Raw genomic sequence first — 25,543 nt, forward strand, 5'->3', positions numbered from 1 at the left:
CTGCAAAAGGATTAGCTAGCAGTTTTTCTATCATACCCGAAGGAACTTCAAAGCAGACATTTTCATTTTCAGTAGGTTGAGGAGCTACTCTTTGCTCTACTGGTCAGGGTGAAGATACCCCGAACAAGCCCCTCAGAGGATTACTTTCCATAATAACAAGTGACAGTAAATTTCAGCACACTATATAAATTTTTCCTTACCAAAGGCGCTTCACTCCCCGGCAACGGCGCCAGAAAAGAGTCTTGATGACCCACAAGTATAGGGGATCTATCGTAGTCCTTTCGATAAGTAAGAGTGTCGAACCCAACGAGGAGCAGAAGAAAATGATAGGCGGTTTTCAGCAAAGTATTCTCTGCAAGCACTGAAATAATAGGTAACAGATAGTTTTGTGATAGGATAATTTGTAACAAGTAACAAGTAACAAAAGTAAATAAAGTGCAGCAAGGTGGCCCAATCCTTTTTGTAGCAAAGGACAAGCCTGGACAAACTCTTATATGATGTAAAGCGCTCCCGAGGACACATGGGAATATCGTCAAGCTAGTTTTCATCACGTTCATATGATTCACGTTCGGTACTTTGATAATTTGGTATGTGGGTGGACCGGTGCTTGGGTACTGCCCTTACTTGTACAAGCATCCCACTTATGATTAACCTCTATTGCAAGCATCCGCAACTACAACAAAAGTATTAAGGTAAACCTAACCATAGCATGAAACATGTGGATCCAAATCAGCCCCTTACGAAGCAACGCATAAACTAGGGTTTAAGCTTCTGTCACTCTAGCAACCCATCATCTACTTATTACTTCCATATGCCTTCCTCTAGGCCCAAATAATGGTGAAGTGTCATGTAGTTGACGTTCACATAACACCACTAGAGGAGAGACAACATACATCTCATCAAAATATCAAACGAATACCAAATTCACATGACTACTAATAGCAAGACTTCTCCCATGTCCTCAGGAACAAACATAACTACTCACAAAGCATATTCATGTTCATAATCAGAGGGGTATTAATATGCATAAAGGATCTGAACATATGATCTTTCACCAATTAAACCAACTAGCATCAACTACAAGGAGTAATTAACACTACTAGCAACCCACAGGTACCAATCTCGGACTTGGGGACAAGAATTGGATACAAGAGATGAACTAGGGTTTTGAGAGGAGATGGTGCTGGTGAAAATGTTGATGGAGATTGCCCTCTCCCGATGAGAGGAGCGTTGGTGATGACGATGGTGATGATTTCCCCCTCCCGGAGGGAAGTTTCCCCGGCAGAACAGCTCCGTCAGAGCCCTAGATTGGTTCCGCCAAGGTTCGCCTCGTGGCGGCGGAGTCTCGTCTGGAAAGATGGCTTATGATGTTTTTCTCATCGAAAGACTCCATATAGTAGAAGATGGTCATCGGAGGGGCACCAAGGGGCCCACGAGGTAGGGGCGTGCCCCCACCCTCGTGGGCAGGGTGTGGCCCCCCTGGTGAACTTCTTGCGCTCAGTATTTTTTATATATTCTGAAAACATCTTCCGTGAAGTTTCAGGACTTTTGGAGCTGTGCAGGATAGGTCTCTAATATTTGCTCCTTTTCCAGCCCAGAATCCCAGCTGCCGGCATTCTCCCTCTTTATGTAAACCTTGTAAAATAAGAGAGAATAGGCATAAGTATTGTGACATAATGTGTAATAACAGCCTATAATGCAATAAATATCAATATAAAAACATGATGCAAAATGGACGTATCAATAGGTGAGCCTAGTTGTTGTAGGTTTTGTGCTTGACAAATTAACCACTAGGTTTATTCCGCATTTGTTCAAGCCTAAACCATAATTATTTTAAAACACCTATTCACCCCCCCCCCTCTAGGCGACATCCACGATCTTTCAGGCAAAAATTATACCTTATCCATAGTTAAGAAGAAGAGGATTGTCTAGTTATTTAAAGGAAGATCATGCAAAAATTGTCATAAATTTGCCCACTCATGCGAACTACGGAGCCACATGACCACCCAAAAAAACACCCAACACAGAACCACTGCAACCCCCATACACTTGGGTCACAATGCCACAAATAAACCCCAACGCACCACAAGAACTTGAGAATAATCTAATGATAGAGACAGACACATCTGAGCCCACTGTTGTAGTTTATACAATTGTATCTTGGAGGTACTTGCACCTCCCCATTGTTGCCACCCCTTTTGCCATTGCTAGATTTCTTCTTGCGGATGTTAGATTGAGGGTGAGTGCCATCATTTCCGTGTTTGTCCCTTGATGCATTCTGTCTCAAGAGACATTCAATCATCTTCTAGGATTTAGCATTGAAATTAGATAGGTACTCGACAACTTTGATGCAAATAAGTCCCTGAGGTGAGGCATCAGCACTCCAGGCACAACAACATCATAACCCACATGAACATCATCACCCATGTGAGCCATATGCTTGATGGACACGGGTGAGCGCGTGGCAGCACACCTAGATGAACATCCTCATCCACGTGAACCATATGCTCGATGGACTCGGGTGAGTGTGTGGCGGCACCGTCAAGAGGAGCACCCTCCTCATTCGCGGCCATCTTTGCCAACATATTGTTCACTGGAACCTCATCAACTTCAAGCACCACCAACACGATGGATATAGGCGACTCCGCTTGCTCACATGACAGAGGTGAATCATGACCCTCACACGAGGTCGCTGACAAGTCGACCTTCAAATGCTCCACCGACAGAAAGTGAAGTAGGGCTCAAGCATAGCTCTCGGAGTTCAGGCATGATCTTTAGCATAGGAGCCACAAGCACGACATTAGTCTATCCCTCAAAGCTAGACAACACGGGGGACATGGCATACATCGATGATGAATTGTCCAAACACGAGGGGAGAAGCAAACATATAGCTCAACCCCCTCGTCTTCTGTAGAGACAACATTTGACACACTAGGATGAGACGACGTCGAAGTAGTATGCAACATAGCCGACACAAGGGATATCCTGCTCATAGTAGCCTCCATTCGCTCCAGAAAACTCCCAGCATGTGCCAACCAGGCTCGCGACACCTCATTTTGATCTGCCAGAGCAGACCGTATCAATACATCAGGTGGGGTTTCCGAGCGAGTGGCACCAGACATGACTAATGCCCAAGACCCACGGCGAAGCACCTTAGAGGGGAGCACACACTTCTTTGGACCCTCACATGAACCTGGAGCCTGGCGATTTGCAATCCCGAGGCAGGCTAGTGCTGACGATTACTCTCTCTATCTCTATCTATTTATCTGTCTCTCCCTCTATCTTTCTATCTCTCTTATCTCTTTCTATCTCTCTTGTGTTCATATGATTACTTACTTCCAATGCTTATCTGCTAGTAACTACTCATGACAAGCTACTACCGACTATTATTGTCTATCTAATGTTTGTACACTCCTAAGGATAATAAAGGGTTATTAAATGTTTAGCGACAAACACAAGGTTTGAAAACTCAATTTAGGCAACGCTTACAGGTGAGCAATAATGCAAAACCTTTCCCATTGTTGTTGATTATCTTGAGCCATCACATCATCAACACTACTTCGGCTACCTACCAAGAAACGTTATGGGAAATCACACAATTAAGCTTTCAGTGTACCTGCTACCTTTTCAATTACACGATGTATATAAATTCACTTGACACTCGAATGCAAAAAGAGGTCACAACACGATAGTAGAGTTGATAAGGTGTCTTGTTCCAAGCTTTCTCGGATTGTTGAACGTTGAGAAATTCAATTGTTGAATGTTTTTCTCGGTTTTTCTGCTGGTACTAGAGAGCTTTCATCATCCAAATCAATGTTCACAAAGGTGATGTGGAGCTGTCTTGCTTCATATTAATTTTATCCTACTTAAAATTCAAAAAAACATTATCCTACTTCAGCCCATCGAGTGTCGGGGAACTGCGAGCCATGCAAAGTCAGCCAAAAGGTAATACAACTAATTAGTTAATTGCACCAAATGATAGGAGGTTGTAAGAATATAGCTGGAAAAAATTGTATGTTGTTTCTAGTTTCACATCATTTATGAGGCTCCTTGGGTTAGAGATAACTTTAGATGATAACATTGCTTGATAGTGTGAGGTTTGAGTCGAAGTTAATCAATTATTTCATTTATGTGTTAGAAAGGCTTTCATCATTTCTTTAGGGTGTGTTTGGTTCGGGAACGAAGTGGAATGTAATGTCGTGGTTCCGTGACATTCCATTCCACTAGAATGGGTCGGTTCCGTTCATGTGTTTGGTAGAGCAATTTGGTGGAATTGAACAGTTTCATTTCAATGTTTGGTTGGAGAGACCAAATGTACTGAATTTGATTCAACTCACCTTTTGACATCGGAATGATAAGATTACCTGTCACATATATCTTTTGTGGATGACATGCATAGCACAGCACAGGACGGTCCAGCACACAAATAAATCAACCTTTTCACCGGCCGGCAACTACTTGTGATTGGATGGATCTTGAATCTTGATACGCCTGCTTACTGCTGAAGAACTCGCACCAACGTGGGCGGAAGAGCAGATGCGACCCGGTTCATCTAAGGCTGGTGGTGCCGCGCGTCCTTGCCGTCGCAAGGCCAGACTTCCGCAGTCGCTCGTGGCACCAGCCGCCATCATCGCTCGCCTCCCTGGCTGCCGCCGCCCCTTTCCTGCTCTGTCTACCACGACATTGAAGAGGGAGAGACGGAGGAGAGGCGATGTCGTTCGTGAGGGAGAGACAAGGGGACAGATCGAGATGGACTGACGGCGCAGATGGGAAGGGGTCGCGGGGTGAGAGAGTCGGGGAAGGAAAGGTGAGAGAGCGAGGCGTTTCGTGTAATTCCTTCGATTCGGAGGTACGAGCACATTCCGCAGCTTGAGGGAATATACCACTCGGGGGAATGGATGGGTTCCTGTCCTCGGTTGCTATCAAACACAAGAACGAGGCCTAGGCATGGCACGGACCCGTTACGTTCCACTCCATGATACAAACCAAACACACCCTTAGTCTAGTAACAGATTTTACCACTAAAGGTTCCTTGTATGCTTTTCCAATGGGTGACTATCCAGATTTGATAGCCAGTGTTTTCAATAGATGCCTTCCACTTGTTTTAAATAATTAAGACGAAGCAACAAATTTGAAAAGGAGGATTACCCCTGGCCTCTGCATCAAGCAATGCACACAACCATTTATTGAGCCGAAGCAATGTCGAAGATTTTTGTAACTACTTTGATGGAAAAGTCATTGAATCCACATACTGAAGGTAGATATTCAGTTTAAAATTCATTGTGTCTTTGAACTTAAAGCGATTTTGATTAGCATATGATCCTCCACCATGTCCTCTTGATCAAATGTACTAATCCTTCATCCAAGGGAGGCGAATCACAGAAAAAAGAGGAGTTCAGATTCAACTGCACGATTGGTATCAAACTATTTTTGGCTCTCCTCCGAGGGAAGATAGGGGGAAAACGTGGCTGGTCTGCTCAAGTTGCTGAAAGTTTTATATCAGCCCCTTGACTGTAGATAGCCTAATAGTTCTCTTTAATAACATAGGCCATACCAGCTTATTTTCACCACTGAAGTAACACGGTCATCTTGCAGGAATCTACATGGCATGGGACGTACGACTTGAATGCATTCCAAACAATCTCGCTGCTTTTTGTCGGCATTGTCTTATAAAGGCGTTATGAAGGGACTATGATATATTGAGCTTGATTCAATGTCACCCTTTGAAATCTGGCCACTCTATATATGCACCGACTTGTAGTACTATTTGCATTCAAACTACAACGCATCACGCCGTAGTAATTTTATAAAAATCATGGCAACTGTTTAAAAATATCAAAGCACTAAACTTTTTTTTCATTTCTTCCACGTACATCTTATCTTCAGTGTTCTATGATTCAAATGTTCACAAATTTTTAAGCCATTTATTGAATAGATGGACGTGTGCGGCAACGCGCGCCGTCAGATCTAGTCGTGCTGTCATATTAAGACGTGGTTCATTTTCTTGAATTACCCGAATGCTTTTTGTCCGATTCCCGTCCGTCGCTGCTTTGTTTCTATACCACATGTCCCTTTTTTTTCATGTATTTCAGTGTATTTTGTAGTATTTGTTTTCGCATCCATACTGCACCTGGCCTGTTTTCGATTTATAAAGAACTATGTAATACTCCCTTCATTCGTAAATATAAGCCTTTTTAGATATTTCAATATGGACTATATATGAAGCAAAATGAATGAGTATACACTCTAAAATATGTCTATATACATTCATATGTAGTTCGTATTGAAATATATAAAAAGATTTATTTTTAGAAATGGAGGAAGTATAATTCTGTATTATCTGTCCAAAATCCGATGTCAGCCTTCACTGATGTTCGTATTGAAATATATAAAAGAATAGTACGTAGGATTTCTTTTTTGCATGCTTTGTATGGATTTAGGGGTCGAAATATGAGAGACTCAAATGCAGAGTGACTAATTTGACGCGTGACCAATCACTCTCCACAGATGTGTCCGATCGCGTTCGCGGGTGTTTAAGGCAATGTACAATGGTGCTATCTTAGGAGTGCCACGTAGGATAAATGATGAGGTGGAGGAGAGAGAACTCATAAGAGAAGGCTTGTCTTCTCTTATTTAAGATAAGACAACAGATGATCTCTTAGCACAATATGTCTCACCACATTTTTAGGAATTGCTAGTTATTGAAGATAAGGCTAAGAGATGACCCATTGTAGACAATTTTTTTGTCATCTCTAAATTACATGCAAAACTTAAGATAAGACTATCTTATCAACCATTGTATATGCCCTAAGGGCCGGATTTATAAAGTCCTGTTATGATGCTCTAATACGGTATGAGTATTATCTGTCCAAAACCGATGTCACCCTTCAGTTTTATAGCATTCTGGTTGGTAACCCGTCAAGCGTCCTGTCCTTGGTTCAGACTCCCCGCTCATATTGTATCTGGACTTTGCAAAAGCACAAACACTAGAACAAAGTCGTGCAACCACAAGCCGGGAAACATATACAATCTCAAAGAGAAGAGATTCGGCAGGGAGCAGAACAATTAACAAAGAAACGAGCAGTTGGCACATCGCACCATCGGAAAGTTTGAAACACATGCAAAAAACCACAGCCATCTCTCTCCAGCCTTCGTCACTCTCAACCAAAATTTTGTTATTATTACATCAATCAGGACACTTTTACTATTTCTAACAGCTCCACCACATGTCCATGGCACTATGGCAGCATGCCAGCATCGGGGAGCATCTCAATTGTCTTGTTGACCTCTGTGCTATAAGCAGTCTAGCTGCAGCATGTGCAAAGTCCCCTAAAAATTGTGCAAAGTTCCCTAAAAATTGTAAGTTCTAGTCGTTCTATGCATGGAATTATACGTCTGTACTCTTTGCCAAAAATAATGGATGTGCAACTGTGCACCCATGTCCGTGTGTAGGTCTGCCCATTTCTAGCTGCCCTCGGAGCCAGATTCCAAACGAGAGACACACAGAGCAGAGCAGCTGGGCGGAGCGGGCATGGCATTGGCAGGGGCGGAGGTGGTGGCCGCCGTCGACCACCGCGGCCGCCCGGTGTCGCGGCGCTCCTCCGGTCGGTGGCCGGCCGCGCTCTTCGTCGTCGGTACGCCACGGAGCAAACTGCAGCTCCCTCCTCGTTTGCAGAGAGGTTTTGCGCGCATGCCTACGCGTTGATGACGGTCGGAATTGAACGCAGGGGTGGAGGTCGCGGAGCGGTTCGCGTTCGCCGGCATCTCCAGCAACCTCATCACCTACCTGACGGGCCCGCTCGGGCAGTCGACGGCGTCGGCCGCGGCGGCCGTCAACGTGTGGGCGGGCGTGGCCATGCTGCTCCCGCTGCTCGGCGCCGCCGTGGCCGACTCCTGGCTCGGCCGGTACCGCACCATCGTCTACGCCTCCGGCCTCTACATCCTGGTACGTACGTGTAGCCGCGCCTGCGCTAGCTTCTTCCTACCGAGCAATTTCGCAAGAATTTGCTTCCCCGATCCTTCCATAGAAGAGAGTTCATTGCTTTTTTTCTGATTGTTCCCAGGGACTGGCCATGCTCACCGTCTCGTCGGCGCCACCAGCGGCATGCGCGAGCACGCCGGACTCAGCCGAGTGCTCGGCAGGCCCGTCCACCGTTCAAGTGGCCTTCTTCTACGTCTCCCTCTACCTCGTCGCATTCGCCTACGGCGGCCAGAAGCCCTGCGTGCAGGCGTTCAGCGCGGACCAGTTCGACGAGAGTGACCCCGAGGAGCTCGCGTCCAGGGGCTCCTTCTTCAACTGGTGGTGCTTCGCCACAAGCGGCGGCAACACCATCACCATCTCGGCCTTGAACTACGTCCAGGAGAGCGTAAGCTGGCAGTTCGGATTCGGCATCCCGTGCGCCGCCATGGCGCTCGCTCTCTCCGTCTTCTTGCTCGGAACCAGCACCTACCGCTTCTACCCACCGGAGAGGAACGGCGGCCTGCTCGCGCAGCTCGGCGAACTGCTCGTGTCGAGGGCTAAATCCTGGCACTCGTCATGGAGTTCCAATTCCAAGTAATCAACCTTTTTCTTTCTATCCATCAGAAGTTCAGAACACTTCAGTTGAGCGAATTCATCTGAGAAACTGAATGTTCACTCGCTCGTTTGGCATCCACGCAGATTACCCGATGATGACTCACTGCCATTGCTTGCCGATGCTCCATCGGCATCCAAGGATAACGCCAAAGATTTCCCTCACGAAGCCACGTCGCTGCTCAAGCTGTTCCCGATATGGTCGACCTGCCTGATCTACGCCGTCGTCCTGTCGCAGTGGTCGACGCTGTTCACCAAGCAGGCGAGCACGCTGGACAGGAGGATCGGCAGCTTGCTCGTACCGGCCGCCGCCATGCAAAACCTGAGCCACGCCGCAGTGCTCATCTTCCTCCCGATCTACGACCGGATCCTCGTCCCGCTCGCTAGAAAACGCACAGGGAACCCTCGTGGCATCACCGTCCTGCAGAGGATCGGCGTCGGGCTGGCGATCTCGATCGTCGCCATGATTGTCGCCGCGCTGGTGGAGACCAAGAGGCTCAGGATCGCAGCCGACCACGGCCTGCTAGACGAGCCTCAAGTTCCCATCCCCATGAGCCTGCTGTGGGTGGTTCCTCAGTTCCTCCTGGCCGGGCTGTCCGGCGTGTTCGCGTTCGTCGGCCTGCAGGAGTTCTTCTACGACCAGGTGCCGGACTCCCTCCGCAGCCTGGGCATCGCTCTGTGCATGAGCATCGCCGGGGCTGGCTGCTTCATCAGCAGCTTCCTCGTGTACGCCATTGACAGGGTGACCAGCAGCAATGGGGGGAGCTGGTTCTCAAACAACCTCAACAGGGGGCACCTCGACTACTTCTTCTGGCTCCTGGCCGCGCTCAGTGCCTTGGGCTTCTCTGCTTACCTGCACTTTGCAAGGGTTTATGTCGGCAAGAAAAGGAACAGTTCAGCTTCAGTACAGTGATGCGATGGTATCTACAGAGCCTTCAGCGCAATTTTCATGGACAATCATGGCAGGTAGGGAAGGAAGCTTGCCACGGGAAATTAGCAAAATGATATTCGCGTCGCTTCCAGATTCAAAGCTACACGGACGAGGATGGCGTGACCATAGAACAGCCCCGCATTTACAATGGTTTTCAAAAGAAATGGCCACGCTGACTTGATGTAAATATGTGGAAAATATGTGAACATAATGTACCAGTACGAAGTTCAGATAATTTTTGAAAATTCTGATTTCTTGTGCACATGTTCATGTTAGTGTCGAAAGCGTGCCTGATAATTTTTTTCATGCAAACCTAGTTATGCAGTTATGCTTCACCAATAGGATAAACAAAGTCCAATCTCTCTACTATTAAACCCAGTTATGCGGTCTGCGGGGGCCCCCTGAACCACCTTAGTCCAATTCCACCGCCACTAAATCATGTAAATCCCGAAACCATTCGTCATACCTCAGGAAGAATTTTATCGCCGTCGCTAGTCTTTATTTCGCGAAGATCCAATCTGGAGGCCCGTTATGGAGCTCTGTCGGAGGGGGAATCCATTGCAGGAGTCTTCTTAAAAAATGTTCACGGATTTTGTTTTTTTTATGAATTGAAAAAAAAAATGAGTTTGAAAAAACACAGAGAATTTGAGAAAAGTTCATCTATGTTGAAGAGAAAGTTCATTAAGTTGGGGAAAAAATCATTGAATTTGAAAAAGAATCATCAATTTTGGAAAAAAAAGTCAAAAAATGAAAACAGATCATCATATTGGAAAAAGTGCACCAATTTTTTAAAAAAAGTTCGTTGATTCCAAAAACTTTCACAAAGACTGAAAAAAATCATCAATTTAAAAAAAATCCGTGCAATTTGAAAAAAGAAAGAATGAAGAAAATAAAAAACAGAAAACATTGAAATCCCAGTTGGAAACGCGAAAAAATGAACAGAAAAACAAATGGGCCGCCCGCTAACTGGACTTAGTGTCTCGGGGGGGTGGGGGGGTGGGGGTGGGTGGGGGGCGCTCGCCCCCTTGGCTCCGCACCTGGGCCCCATGGTCGAGCGTCAGCAGCACGTGAGTCCGTGTGTACTCGAGTAATGCTACACATACAAACGAGTTACAAGGTTTTACAAAGAAAATTAATTTGATTGGTCAATAGGTGGGGAGGCGGCCCACCCTCCCTGAAAATCAGGGAGAGGGCAAGTTTGTGATTGGTTAGTAGATAAAAAAAATCTTAATCAGTGTGTAATTGCGTGTAATTTTTTGTATGTTTAGCATTATTGTTGTGTACCCCTACAAAAACATGAGGTTGTGTGTTGCCGTGGTTGCCGACAACGAGAAATTGGAGCTCGTACACAACACATCTCACACGTCTCTTTGTTAGTAGCACGAATCAGGTAATGAGTTCTCGCACAATTTATTTTGCCTATTAATTTCTCATTTCCACTCATTGACTGGTAGAGCCCGCATACGTAGAGAGAAGTGAGATGACTTGGTTGCATTTTTTTTTTGCAATCTAATCCGAAAGCTTTATTCAACAAAGGTACTCCTAGCATCATCCGCCAAAAGGCTGGTGAGTAGGAAGGATGGTCTCGAACCAGTCCAACTGTCGGTGACCACCGGTGTGCTTGCATGTTTAGCACAAAGGTGGGCAGGTACATTGGCTGATCTGTTTACACGTTGAACAACGAAAGAAGAAAAAGAGAAAGCTAGCTCTCCAATTTCTAAAAGTAAAGAAGCCACAACAAAAAGACTGTTATGACGAGTGTTCCAGAGATTAACTATCTTCAGGCAGTCTGTTTTCATAATCACATGTGAGAAACCGCGCAGGTTAGCAAAGATAACTCCATCACGCAAAGCCATGGTCTCTCCAATGAACGGATCCGATAACCCCAGATAGGGTTTACTCCAAGCTTCCAACAAAGCCGAGCTGACCACGTAGGCAGTTTGGCCGGTCAGAGTAGACAATACCGAGCACGGTAAGACAGTGATCGTATAATCACCAGTACTCGTATATAGTGACCGTATTCTTAAGGACAACGAGTAAAGTAAGCTATCGACACAAGTACAGTGATCATCAATGCATTTTACTCTTCCAGATCCCTAGAATGCCTGTTGTATCCAGAGTTCTAAACTTAGCATAGCACATGAATACTTTTTTTTTGCGGAAAAGGAAATGTTTTAAAGTGTCAAAAGATTATGGCAAATATTTGACATGTACATGTATAGATATGATCTAGGCAACTAGAAATAAGCCAATACGTCGATTTGAATTTACTCATTTCACAAGTTTGTATTTTTGTGTGCAGCTCACATGGTAAGGCATTTTCTAATGAAGGTTGACAGACATGCGGTCTACTCCATGTATACGTACATGTGGGAAATTTTCAGAGTTTTGCTTGACACTTCAGAATAGGAATCTCGATGGAGTTCTGTCGGTGCAAAGTCGTTGTCTCCACGAAATGGAAAACCAAATGACAAGACTCGCTCGCATCGAAACTGAGAAGCAAGTCGTAGTTTACAACCCCCGTCACCGCAACCACGATTTTGTTTCTCGCCCAACATGCTAATAGATAAACAGAAAATGGTGGCGAAAACTAAGACCTGACGACGACCAGCTCCACCACATGTAGATGCCGAGTTGCACATGGCGCTTCAGGCCATGGCAGCATTGGAGAGCATCTCAGCTCCTGCTGCATTGACCTTTTACTACTGTTATCGGTACTCTAGTTTAGTTGCCCTTGGCCTCGGCGTCGGGCTCCAAACGGAGGAGGACGAGCATCGGCAGCGGAGAAGAAGACGTGATGGCATCGGCGGGAGCGGAGCCGGTGGCCGCCGTTGACCACCGCGGCCGCCCGGTCTCGCGGTGCTCTTCCGGCCGGTGGCCAGCCGCGCTCTTCGTCATCGGTACGTACGATACGACACGAGGCAAATCGCAAACGTGCAGGAGCTGGTGAGCTGGTGACGGTCGAAACTGAATTCGCGGCAACGCAGGGGTGGAGGTCGCGGAGCGGTTCGCCTTCGCCGGCATCTCCGGGAACCTCATCACCTACCTGACCGGCCCGCTCGGGCAGCCGACGGCGGCCGCCGCCGCGGCCGTCAACGCGTGGTCAGGCGTGGCCATGATGCTGCCGCTGCTCGGCGCCGCCCTGGCCGACTCCTGCATCGGCCGGTACCGCACCATCCTCTACGCCTCCCTCCTCTACATCCTGGTAGGCGAATTTCGCAGAGGAACAAAACCCCGTATTCCCAAGAAACCAGTTGGACTTCTCCCTTGAACTGTGTGCTTTCCAGGGGCTAGCCATGCTGACCATCTCGTCGTCGGTGCACGGCGGCGAGGGCACGCCACACGTGGCATCCTCGGCGACGGCGAGCCCGTCCGCGGCCCAGGTGGCCTTCTTCTACGTCTCGCTCTACCTCGTCGCCTTCGCCTACGGCGGGCAGAAGCCGTGCGTGCAGGCGTTCAGCGCCGAGCAGTTCGACGAGAACGACCCCGAGGAGCTCGCCGCCAGGGGCTCCTTCTTCAACTGGTTCTTCTTCGTCACGGACGGCAGCGTCACCGTCACCGTCCCGGCCCTGAACTACGTCCAGGACAGCGTTAGCTGGCAGCTCGGGTTCGGGATCCCGGGCGTCGCCATGGCGCTCGCCCTCGCTGTCTTCTTGCTCGGAACCAAGACCTACAGCTTCTACCCTCCGGCGAGGAATGGCGGCCTGCTTGCGCGGCTCGGCGAACCGCTTGTCGCCACGGTTCGATCCTGGCATTCATCATGGCGCTCCTCCAAGTAATCAAACTCTTGATTTCTCAGCTTCGATTCAGTCCATTCTTCTGAAACTGAACCTTGCTCGATCACTTGGTCCATTGGCACGCAGATTATCCGACGACTCACGGCCATTGCTCGATAGCTCGTCATTGCCACCCAAGGGGAGCACCGGCAATGCAGGTTCCCCTCATGAAGCGGCATCGCTGCTCAGATTGTTCCCGATATGGTCGGCATGCCTGATCTACGCCGTCGTCTACGCACAGTGGCCTACTTTCTTCACCAAGCAGGCGAGCACGCTCGACAGGAGAGTAGGCAGCCTGGTGGTGCCAGCCGCCGCCATGCAGAACCTGAGCCATGTCGCGGTCATGATCTTCCTGCCGATCTACGACCGGATCCTCGTCCCGCTGGCTAGAAAGCACACGGGGAACCCTCATGGCATCACAATGCTGCAGAGGATCGGCGCCGGGCTGGCGATTTCGATCGTCCGATGATCGTCGCCGCGCTGGTGGAGATGAAGAGGCTCGGGATAGCAGCAGATCATGGCATCCTGGATGAGCCTGATGCCGTTGTTCCTATGAGCTTGCTGTGGGTGGTTCCCCAGTTCCTCCTGGCAGGCTTGACCAGCGTGTTTGCGTATGTTGGCCTGCTGGAGTTCTTCTACGACCAGGTGCCGGACTCCCTCCGGAGCCTGGGCGTAGCTCTGTGCATCAGTAGCTTCCTTGTGTACGCCATTGACAGGGTGACCAGCAGCAATGGGGGGAGCTGGTTCTCCAACAACCTCAACAGGGGCCATCTTGATTACTTCTTCTGGTTTCTGGCTGCCCTCGGTGCCTTGGCCTTCTCTGCTTACCTGCACTTTGCAAAGGCTTATGTCGAAAAGAAAAAAGATTATTCAGTTTTGGTACAATGATGTAGAGAATGTTCAGTGTAACAATCATGACAAGTATCAAAGGAAGTTTGCTAGTACTACTGAAAATTAGCAGAAATGATTTGTTGGCATATATATGGAGGAGGAATGTTAAATTGCCTGTTTTCGATCTCCATTGTTACCCAGATGATGGTAGCAGATCAGCTCTGCATCATGGAAATGGCCAAACACATAATGTAGTAGTACAAGTGTACAGCACGAGATATGGACACACTACTCAGTACTCACAACCTCCGCAAAGCATAACAACGGCACAAAAACCATTTCACGGTGTTTAAGCACTAAAACAGAGGACGCAAGAGAATATAATTAAGCTATGGCAACATTGTTAAGGTGATTCGATGATACAAATACAACAATACAAATCGATCATCTCATGGATTTCTTTTGTTAACTGTTCCGGAGGGCCAACATTTCAATCACTCTGATGCTATCTGCTGCAGCAACTAACAAACAAACAAAACTGTTTAGGGACGTAGGCGGGGGACATCGATCAACATGCCACAAGTGATTTCCTTCCCAGGCACGTGAGGAGAGCAGGAGCGAGAAACCCCCATGTGTTCCTCCAAGTGAAAAACATGACTAAGGTGTGCTCAGAGTGCTTAACATCACCCGTTTTGGTATCTTGATTTCAATTGAAAATCAGTTCTTTTGGCAGTGCTGGAGGTCTTCAATTGCATTCTTCCATTGCCAGGCACGCTGTTTTGCATCCTCAAATACGAACACCTTTTTTGGCTGTAAGAGAACTCAGTTAGGCGTAATAAAATAGAACAGCTACTAGGGTAATACTAAGGAGCAGTAGCAGCAAAGAGGAATACCGTGGAGATCCTAAAATGCGAGGAGTTGGCTACTTGTACATTGAGTTCACTTGGATCATCAGACCAACTAATATTCCCCTTGGTCACCATCTTCGCAGGGTCAACACAGATCAACTGAGGTTTGTTGGTGAGGATCAGCTGGACCTTCTTATTTGATAGCTTATTAATCTTCTTCAGCTTAGATATCAACACTACAGATTCACCTGGCTCCAGGAAATCCTGCCTGCCACATTGTTAAAGCAATATGCACTGACATGAATCACCTCTCACTTGTGGAAAAATTGTGAGCATGTAGTCGACCGTTTCCCCCCGTTTTCATTTTTCTTTTCTCTCCTGTAAGTATAATAAAATGTTGTGATAGTCTGTATTTACCATCTAGAGTCGAAGGAGTCGATGGAAGCTAATTTAGATACATGGGACCGTACTTCAGAAGATGACGCAGCACCATTATTCCCAACAGGGACATTTTGGTTGGCATGTGCACTTCCCATGTGTGACAACCAATCTGAATCTTGATTATCCTCATCCTCATTTGCCTGAATAGGGAGATCATCAGAATGATAAAGAGTAGAGTTAAGTGATTACACTGACATATGTAAGATAGCATACATTTGCCTCCACAGCGGGCTTTGGTGCACGCGTCTTCCTTATATTTTTCCAGTCAATACCTCTGAAGAAAGGATGCTTCTTCAAGGAAGCATAACCATCAGGTCCTGCACCTGGTCGTTTGGTTGGATCAACATCCTGCAGAACGAAGAGTTTAAGCAGGCCCTACTCGTTGGAAATTTGACTCAGAGATCTAAGGATGCAGCTTCTCTTTTGGCTGGAGTGGGGACTATGCAATTTCATTATGTATTTAGAATATTACTGTATCTGATAAACCATGAAATGATCAGAACTAGGACAAGAGTTGTTTTTATGCTGGTAGCATTTTTTTAAGAACCATATATAACTTATGACCAAAAAAAAATGCAAGAAGTAATCTGTATAATTGTATACCAGCAACTTGTCAATGAGATCTCTTGCTTCATCCGAAAAGAACTCAGGAAATCTGAGATCCCTTGCAATAATTCGCTGGAAAATCAACCACTCACTGGCATCCTTAAATGGCGAAGAGCCAGAAAGCATTTGAAACAACGTGCACCCCAATGCCCACAAGTCATTTCTGCCAAGAAAACATAGAAACCCATCAGAAAAACGTGTATAAATCACTGCTTGCAACACCACAAAAAAAAACACAGTTCTTTAGAAGCTTAACATCTTCGCAACTGGCAGCAAACTAGGGTTAGAGATACATCATGGAAGGTGGTTTTTCTTTGATGCAATGAACTTAAGTTATTCTTTCGTAACAGCTAAAGAATGCATCAAGAATCTAATGTCTTCAGTTAAGAAAAGAAGAATCTAATGTCTTCAAAAATAGAATACAACACTTATCATCTTATGCATACTCAGAAAAGGTGACTTTCTGATACAAATGTTGAACTGACAAGACATAGTACACAATACTATGCTGATGGGACAGACAGATACCAGAAATGCATTTCAGCTAGCACAATTTGTACCGACTGTTATTTTGTGTACCATCATCTTGAAGTCTTTGATGTTATAACATGAATTTTTCAACTTCTGCTAGTAACCTAAAGTCCAGAAGCATGACAACACTGATAGCTAGGGAAGTCGTCTACAAGATATGTTTTCTAGCAAGATAAGCTTTCGGACGTAGCCAATAAATGCACAGTGCTGGTGCTTAATAATGCGATTGAATACATCACTCAGAGTCAAAACATAAAATCACATCAAAGAATGCAGTACTGTAAATATCACAAAAGTAGAATTGTACCAAGAAAGCAAGGATTGTCAAGGGCATCGACAGATGAAGTTATTCACTTACCCAAAAGTTGCTGGGGCAGAGTTCAGGACCTCTGGTGGTACATATGCAGCTGTTCCAACAAATGTGCAGGCCCTCTCATCTGCACGGTAAGTGTAAGGAAAGCAGAACATTAAGAGCTTTACATCACCAAACACTAAGAGAATCCAGCTCTGCGTATGTTTATCTTACTAGTTGAATTTGGGAGGACTTTGATTGGAGTGTCCACAGTAGGCTTCACGCTACCAAAATCAGCAATCTTGATGTGTCCATCAGAAGTAAGGAGTAAATTTTCTGGCTGGGAGATCAAACAATGTGAGTAAGTCATTGTTGCTGATGGCATTAACTCAAAGACAAACATGAATCTCATGTACAATGAACAAACCTTCACATCCCGATGAATTAGGCCTACACTATGCAAATACTCCAGAATGTCAACAATTTCAGCGGCATAAAACCGTGCCTCGTCCTCAGACAGGCGGCCTTTCTGCAAGCAAAACCCAAGAATAAGAAGCAAGTATAGAAGAGGAACTAGCCACATTGTGAGCAGGTTGATGATACTAACCCGTACGATTTGGTCGAACAACTCCCCGCCTTCGCACGACTCCAGTGCCATGTCTGGACAGCCAAAGAAATGCCGTGTTCAGCCAATGTAAGCATCCAAAATGCAACTAGGACTTCAGTAAAATAAAAGTGCCCAGTTGCTAATTAACTACTGTAATTCAAAGAAAGAAAGAGAGGCAGTGCTGACAGAGGGAGTATGTGTCCTGGAAGGTGAAGAAGAGCCTGATGACGCCCGGGTGATCGAGCTGGTCGAGCACGATGCGCTCCATCTTGACGTAGGAGATCTTGTTCTCCTTGGTGATGAACTTCTTGTCCATGATCTTGAGCGCGTAGACGTTGCCCGTGTCCTTCTTCCTGGCCCTGACCACCTGACGCAAAAACAAAGCGGCCTCAGCAACGGCAATTCCCACGATCCCGTCCCCCACGCGGCCACCAAGCCATGGGGTAAAAACAAGGAGGGAACCGTCCGTCCACTGGTTAATTAAACAACGACGACGCCAACACGATGGTGTGCCACCACTAACTACCTTGGAGTAGGAGCCGACGCCGTAGATCTTGCCGAGCTCGAAGTCGGCGGCGGTGAACTGCTCCTGCGGCGCGCGGAAGGCGATCCCGCCCCCGCCCGCAGTAGGGGAGGCCGCCGTGGGGGAGGCTGAGGCGGAAGCGGAGGCTGAGGAGGGGTTGGAGGGCGCGAGGCGCAGCCTGGCGGCGAAGTCCCTCTCCATGTCGTCGTCGCCGCCGACCGCCATTTGGCCGGAGCGATCAGGCGGGGCGGTATCTATAGGGGGAAGGGGCTGGGGGTGGCGCGGCGCGGCCTCCGATGGCGGAGGCGGTCAACGGGTGGAACCATCGGATTCGGCTTGGGAGGGCGGGAAAGCGCGGCGCGGCGGGGCGGGCGGTGGGGCAATCGATGGGACTGCGACGGCCGCAGCCTTTCTTTCCCTCTCTCTCTCTCTCTCTCTCTCTCTCTCTTTCGCGGTGGGGTTGGGGTGGGGGTTGGGGTTGGGCGGAAGGGGAGGAAAGGAATCGAATCTAGGAGGAGGGAGGCTGGGGCTGGCTGCCCACAGTCGAGTCTACAGGATGAGGAGGAAGAGAGAGCTTTCCATGTCTGTTGGTTGTTGGCTTGGCTTGGCTTGTGAGGAGTCGTGGGGAGAGAGAGGTGTGCGCGTGATCGAATCATGGGGATGAATGATGGATGGAGGGTCTGCCGGTCCGGGTGAGATGAACCAGAGGAACTGCCCTTCTTTTCTGTTTTTTTTCTCGTGATTTTTTTTTAGAAATTCTCGTGAATAAGTGTGTGAGAGACAAGGATTATTTGCTTTCACGTGGGCTGCTCGCTCGGTTTACCACATTTCCAAATCAAGGAATAGTAGGAAAACCGAAGAATTTAGATTGATTTTTTTTTGACTGGAACTCCATTTTCCTTGGGAATTTATATGCTTTCAGTCCAAAGCCTGTGGTTGTCTCGGGTCTGTTTCTGCCCACTAAAGCCCATCAAAGAAGCTCAAGGTTACAACCTTCAAAATAATCCTCTGGTTTATCGTTCTTGTTTTAGGAGGACATTACATATGAGAGTTATGGTGGAATTTTAGAAGAAGAAAAAAAGTTCTTCATGCTAAAGTCCGAGGAGGTCATGTGTAGTTGCTATGACGTCTGTCATGACATGTGACGGGTGGTCCAATGGTGGTAACTCATTTGGCGTGAACCTTGCATGTTTCTCCTCTATTGCTGGACATTGGGATCAGGCTGTTCGACATGGGCTTTGTCAAAGATCACTTGTTGTGGAATCGGAATCACTTGCTCAAGAAGTGACGGCAAGACAGTCTCGAGCAAACCTCGCTAGCGTCCTTCGCGGTGGCGTGTGTTAAATTCTTGTGTGTCAGAGTTATTTTCGGTAGATCCCTCGACATGGTACACTCGTCGGACGAGTACGTCGAATGGGAAGCAGAGAAGGATTTGCCTACGTTCACGCCCTCGCGGAGGAGGTAAAATCCAATTTCATGCTGAGTTGTACTAATTGCATATAGGGGGGGGGGGGGTACAATGAGAGAGGGGTTGAGTATCAACTTTAGGTTTTGTTCCTATCGACTAACCTACCCTGACTTGTATGGGTATCAGGGTCTAGGGTTACATGATCCTAGTCGGTTGGAGGAGTCCTCCTGGACACCAGTCGCCTCGTCGTGTACTCCAAGTCCCCTGTGTCCATCTTATAGAGTTATAGCCGGGACATGGGCCGGTACGACCACCCAATGCAGGAGCCGACCTAGGGGGGCTCGAGACGGCCTCCGGTATGATGAGCCACCCCTGGGCTGTAACACCGCTAGTAGCCTCTGAACCGATCTTCGAGCCCAACTGCTCCTGGGTTGAAGAGGATCTAGAGGCGCCGACCTTTGTGGGCTTTTCAAGATCGAAACCTGTTCATCGAGCTCTCTCAGATGTAAATCTGCATTGTGTGTATTCTTGGTAAAATAAATTAAGGGCGTGTTCAGTGCTCCTCCAACTCCTAACTCCTCTAACTCCCAGCCAGGAGTCCAGCCGAACGGCTTCACTCCAGAATTTACGTGAGAGAAGCTGGCTAAAAACCTAGTGCAAAATCTGTGGAGTTGTGGAGTTAGGAAATCATAGCTCCTCCAGAACTGGAATCAAGAGTTCATAGATAATTACCGGCCCCTGCTACCGCCAAGTGAACTCTTGGCGTACCGGTTCGCTCCCATCGTCTCTCCCGTCGCGAGTCCCCCTCCTGTCCCCGACCAGGCCTATGGCCCAGCCCATCTTTCCCACACCTTTTGGACTGTCAGCCTGCTCCTGATGGGCCACAAAGGGGCGATTTTATGGGCTTTAGGCTCGCTCCCTTGTGCGAGCGAGAAACGATGACACCGAACATATCGGTAGCTCCGGGATCGATCGTGAGAAGCTGGAGTTGGAGTTGAGGATTTATCGGCCACAGAGGGTTACCGAACACACCCTAAGTATCATGGTTGATGAATGATTTTCAAAAAGAATCTTGTTTATGTTGGTTGGGTCAAATCGTGCAAGTAATCTACCACGGTGACAAAAGGCAAAAAAAAGACTTGTATTGTGTTGTCGCCACTAAGGATAAAAAATGGTTGTGTGGTTTGTCCCGATGATAAAAACCTGGTGAAAACAATATACTATCAACATTATGTCACCTTACTTAATGCAATGCTCTGTTTTACTTAATACTTCGAGATGCATGTTAGACAGCGGGATTGGGATGGAGTATTAGTTGTAGATGCAGTTGGATAATGGTATATAGGTACAAGGACGTAATGTCTATATACAATAATGCATGAATAATCATAACATGATCCATTAGTTTATTTATTTACAATTATCAATATCTATCACGTTATACATCTAATCCTTATAACTAGCAAAATCGGAGGACTCGTACCCTTCGCGACCAAGTTGGGGACGAGAAAAGGTTGGTTAACTGTGTGCACGCTCATTAACCGAAGGCTGATAGTTCGTACTAGTTCAATAAACCTTGATTCTCAACTAAGAAAAAAACTTTCTTAGTGGACTACATCATCCCTTCCACTTGGGATCCCGACAACTTATGTTAAAGTAGTAGCACCGGGCAACATTGTCCTTTGTCAACACAACACCTTGACGGAGGTACCACATGAAAATTTTAACTTTGACTGTTATCTTTGACTTTCATCTTTCTATTGTCCACTGGAATCTCCGAGTGCGAAAGCGTCCGGTACGTAGAGTCGATTGTACATGACCCATTTTTAGTTGCCACGATGAAAGACGGGATCATCCAAATTCCTCTAAAAGTATATATCCGATGGGGAGGAGTTCGATACTTGTGCAAGAGTACCAATCTTATCACGAATAATGTGGTGCAAGGCTCGATACAGTTCTCCTAGAGTTGCATTTCCTAGCCATGGTGCAAGGCTAGATAATGTGGTACCAATCTTATCATCCATGGTCCTTCGGTCTGCAACTCGCTACATTTGGCCACTCTATAATTTTTATTCTCACCGACCCACTGCGAGAAGAATATTCTACAATAATCCAGCCTTTGCAGGACCTTTTTTGGTGGTTGGAAAATGGGCATATAGAGAACCATGTTTGTGAGTACGAAATTGAGCAAAACAAGTTGCCCCCCATGGAGAACAAATTGTCTTTCCAACTAGTCAAGCATATCTATAAGAATAAGCGTTGTTCAGCATATTTTCATTCCGAAACGGTGAGACGTCGATAATGTATCAGAATTCCATAGCATCTTTTTGGGAATTGAACTTGCATGCAGCCAAACAATTCGGTGTATTGAGCGGTCATCTCATTGACTTATACAAAACAGAACAATTCACTCTTATATATATGAAAAAATTAAGACTGGGCATCTGCTCAAAAGCTGAAAGCAAAACTTTCAAGTTTTTAGTCTTTTTAAAATTATATTCCATAAAAAGAATTGTGTTATCGACGCATGACAGAATGAAGAGTCCTCCATCCACGACACTACCACTGCAATTTGATCATCCTACTTGACATGTTTGATCAGAACATCCTAAATGTTGTCTCTACGTTAAATGTCATTGAAGAAAATGGATCACCCTGATATAGTCCCGTTTTTGTCTGAAAATAATGACCAACATTATCATTGATTTTCATAGTCACACTGTCTCCTTAAACGAAATTATCGACAGTCATTTCTTGAAGAAAACCTTCATTCTAGAAAGGGTCATTTGACATTGCCATGACTTCTTTAAAGTCGATTTTGATCACACGCCACTCATGTTCTTCCAGTGTGGCAACAAATGCCGACGAAAGATGTATATATTTCATTTCATTTCTATACTTGGTATGTTTGGTTGCGGTCATTTCTGCCAAGTTCACATTCCCACGGGATTAATGAGGGCATCTTCAATGTCGTTCTTTAAAACAAACACACTATTTGTACGTGGAGAAGTCTGTACTCGTCCGTGGACACAAATACACAAGCCGACCATTCAACCTTGTCTTCTAGATATCTGCCTCTATTTTTTTCTGTGTCTGTAACATTCAGAATAATTATAAAAAGTAGCACAATTCATTTGCGACTATCATGCAAATATTTCTGGTACAACAATAATTCCAATATAAATATTACATCTGAAATAACTGAATGTTTAACAAGTTTTTTGAATTCATTGTTCCAATTTCAACGATACGAGTCAGTATGCGCACATTTTGATCCACGCATTGTGCCCCTTGAGGTTTATCCAACAATACGTCAACATGAATGACCTACCCTTCGTTATGTGCTACAGCGCGACCAACAAGTTACAACATTGAGTGAATTAATGAATTGACCAACATATAGAGCAACAAGAAGCAAAATTTTCGATCTTCAACGCCTCTGTACCCGGTGGCCACAACCGTGCAATCACGCAACAATACTTCATGATGGAGTTAAAGATGATGTACCACCGATGGGCTAGCGACTTCACATTGCGTTAGTAGATCACATGCAAGTTGTATGGCGTCTAGTAGTTTTGCTCATGAAACAAAGAATGTACGTTTTGCGAAAAGGCCGAGCCACCTTGCCTCCTGCCTACAAAGTTCGCAAATACAACCGACCATGCATCGGACAACAATTCATCATTCATCACCGAGAACCCTGCCATTGTGCTTACTGTAGGAAACAACCAAAAGGTAAAGAAATCTCAATGGCATTTGACTAAACACCTGTCCGACGTGGTGCCTGCCTTAGACGGCGTCGGCAGGGGATGGAGGGTACCTAGTTGCGGCCAGATCCGGGGTGGATGGCAGCGTAGTCCAATGCGGGCATGCGCGTGGTTGGGGTTACAAACATCCACAATGTGTGTGCGGCGGCCAAAAAGGTACAACAACGGTGTCAGATGAAGAGGGTGCGGATGCAGAGTAAGGAGGCGAAGAGGCGCAGTGAAAGAAAAATGACCGTGAGAAGGATTTTGAGTGGACGAAGTCCTATGTGATCAGGGTCAGGACGCCCGCAAACCTTCCTCAATTTATATCTGATTTTTAAAAATTTAGACGAGACGAATACAATCCGCCCTGGATAACAAAATACGTGAAAACAACCTACCCGGCCGTTTCGAGGGACGACGGATACGCAGCACGGCATCCATATCTCTCTGGCCATGTCGGTCCTCGTTGTGCGCCCCACGCTGCAGAAAAGAAGCAGTGATGACTCTCAGGCTTTCAGTTGTTGCGTGCCCAAGAAATTCTCTAGGTCAAAAAGACACAAAATGCCGCTGGCCATCATCAGTGAGAAAAAGCCAGAGTAAGACCAGAAAGAAGGCTGAGACGAACGCAACGCGACACGCTACTTCTATGATGGCTGCCCTACTATTTCTGGCGCTGAAAGTAACACAAGAGAGTGCACCCATCCAAGGCGTGTTTGGAACATGAACTCTGAAAACAACTTTATTTTTTGCTTCACTTCTTGTTCGGTACAACCCCCTAGACACATCAACGGTTCAAATCGTCTTATACCCCTTCATGTAAAACTTAAAAAAGGATAGGATGGTCATTCCCCATCACCCTCCCCCCAGCCCCGCTCCCGCGACGTACCCGCGCGCGAGGCGACGGCTTTTTTTTACACTCGCGCAAAGACGACGTATTTTTGTACAGTGAGGCGACGGCTTTTTTTTACACTTGCATAAGGACGGCGTATTTTTGTACAGTGGGGTGACGTACGTACGCGCCAGTCGATGGTCAATCCGCGACGCGTCGCCCGCGGAAAACGCGTCGTGGCGCGTGGATAGCGGCCCCGCCGTCCCGTCCCGTCCGTCCCCTCGACTGCCGCAACGCCGCCCTCGACTGCCGTCCCGCCGCCTGCCGCCCCGTCGTATCCCGTGCGCATCAATGCCGTCGACCCACCCGCCCGTCGCCATTACTGCCCGTCCGCCCGCCGCCCCCGCCGTCTGCCCTATAAAAACCACCCCCGTCCGCCCGTCGCCGCTCACACCATTCCTTCCCCCGACCCGTCGTCACATCCACCTCTGAAAAGCTCGCCGGCGAGATGTCATTCCACCGCGACAGCAGCTCCGGCACCGGCGGCGGCGACGGACCGAGCGCGTGGCCGTCGAGCCTGAGCACGCCGGAGACAGAGGAGCTGTACCGGTTTGGGCTCCTCGTGCCGCCGAATTGCCGTCTGCCGCACGACTGGAAGCTCGACAAGGACGGCTACCCGAGGCGCGGGCCCGGCGCCACCGCGGAGGAGAAGCGGACCGGCGGCCGCAACAACATCGCCGGCTGTCACGCATTCTGGGACGGCAAAGACTACGCCGCCGTCATTCGCGCGTGTCGGCTCGCGGAGTCCGGCGGCACGGCAGACCTCGTCCCGCGCCCCCGTCCAGAAGCACGCGGCCGTCGGGCCCCTCCACCACCTGCGCCGGCGACCGCCGATCCCCCCGCCCCGCCGGAGGTGGAACTGCCGCCAGAGCAGTTGGTTCTTCGGGAGGACGGCGATCCCGACGATACGCCGGGTTACCTCGCCGCCCTGCGGGCATCGGTGGCTGCAGCGGCGGCTGCAGAGGCGGCGACGGTTGCGAGGGAGGCCGCCGAGCAGGCGGCAGCGATCCAGGCGGCGGCGGCGATTCCGCCGGTGGTCCCGCAGGCGGAGGCGGAGGCGGCAGAGTCGTCGGACGAAGACGACATCGACTGGGAGCGGCTAGCCCAGGTCAGCGACGACGACGACGACGACAACGATGGCGACGGTGATGGCGGTGATGGTGCGGTCATCGATCTGCTGCGTAGCGACGACGAGGAGGAGGAGTTGTTGTTTTTTAAAATGTTCTAAGTATGAACTATGAATCGTTTATGTTCGGATGAACTCGTTTCGTTTCCGTAGTGTTTAATGGACTATGTAAAATATATCTATGTTCAATCAAGTTTGTTCGAATGTTGTTTTAATTTGTCTTCAAAGTTTGTTCAAAAAATTAGCAAAATATTGAACGCTTATTTTGACAAAAATTTGAAAATTTTCCGACCCATGCATAAAAATGTTCACAATATATTTAAAAAATTTCCATCGAATATACATAGCACAAAATAAGGTATGCAATTATCTAAAAATTGTAGCAAAAAAATCGTGAAAACACATAAAATATA

At 47.4% G+C, this 25,543-nt stretch overlaps 2 protein-coding genes and 1 pseudogene across 2 annotated transcripts; 2 read left to right on the forward strand and 1 right to left on the reverse strand.

Moving 5' to 3' along the window:
- Window positions 1–7,480: 7,480 nt before the first annotated feature.
- LOC123062756 (protein NRT1/ PTR FAMILY 5.10) lies at window positions 7,481–9,759 on the forward strand. Its single transcript, XM_044486407.1, has 4 exons — window positions 7,481–7,634; window positions 7,728–7,945; window positions 8,064–8,554; window positions 8,660–9,759. The coding sequence occupies exons 1-4, from the start codon at window positions 7,532–7,534 to the stop codon at window positions 9,483–9,485; spliced, it is 1,638 nt and encodes a 545-aa protein (XP_044342342.1). The 5' UTR covers window positions 7,481–7,531; the 3' UTR covers window positions 9,486–9,759.
- A 2,184-nt stretch (window positions 9,760–11,943) lies between these two features.
- On the forward strand, window positions 11,944–14,309 carry LOC123062758 (protein NRT1/ PTR FAMILY 5.10-like; annotated as a pseudogene).
- A 149-nt stretch (window positions 14,310–14,458) lies between these two features.
- On the reverse strand, window positions 14,459–18,580 carry LOC123062757 (3-phosphoinositide-dependent protein kinase 1). The gene is made up of 11 exons (XM_044486408.1): window positions 17,962–18,580; window positions 17,622–17,802; window positions 17,436–17,488; window positions 17,256–17,357; window positions 17,063–17,168; window positions 16,895–16,973; window positions 16,003–16,168; window positions 15,613–15,747; window positions 15,376–15,539; window positions 15,004–15,226; window positions 14,459–14,920 (listed from the first exon to the last, which is right to left on the reverse strand). Exons 1-11 carry the CDS (start codon window positions 18,181–18,183, stop codon window positions 14,828–14,830), a joined length of 1,524 nt encoding a protein of 507 aa, XP_044342343.1. The 5' UTR covers window positions 18,184–18,580; the 3' UTR covers window positions 14,459–14,827.
- Window positions 18,581–25,543: the final 6,963 nt, after the last annotated feature.

Source organism: Triticum aestivum, chromosome 3A (genome assembly GCF_018294505.1).
Source record: "Triticum aestivum cultivar Chinese Spring chromosome 3A, IWGSC CS RefSeq v2.1, whole genome shotgun sequence".
NCBI classification, from domain to species: Eukaryota; Viridiplantae; Streptophyta; class Magnoliopsida; order Poales; family Poaceae; genus Triticum; species Triticum aestivum.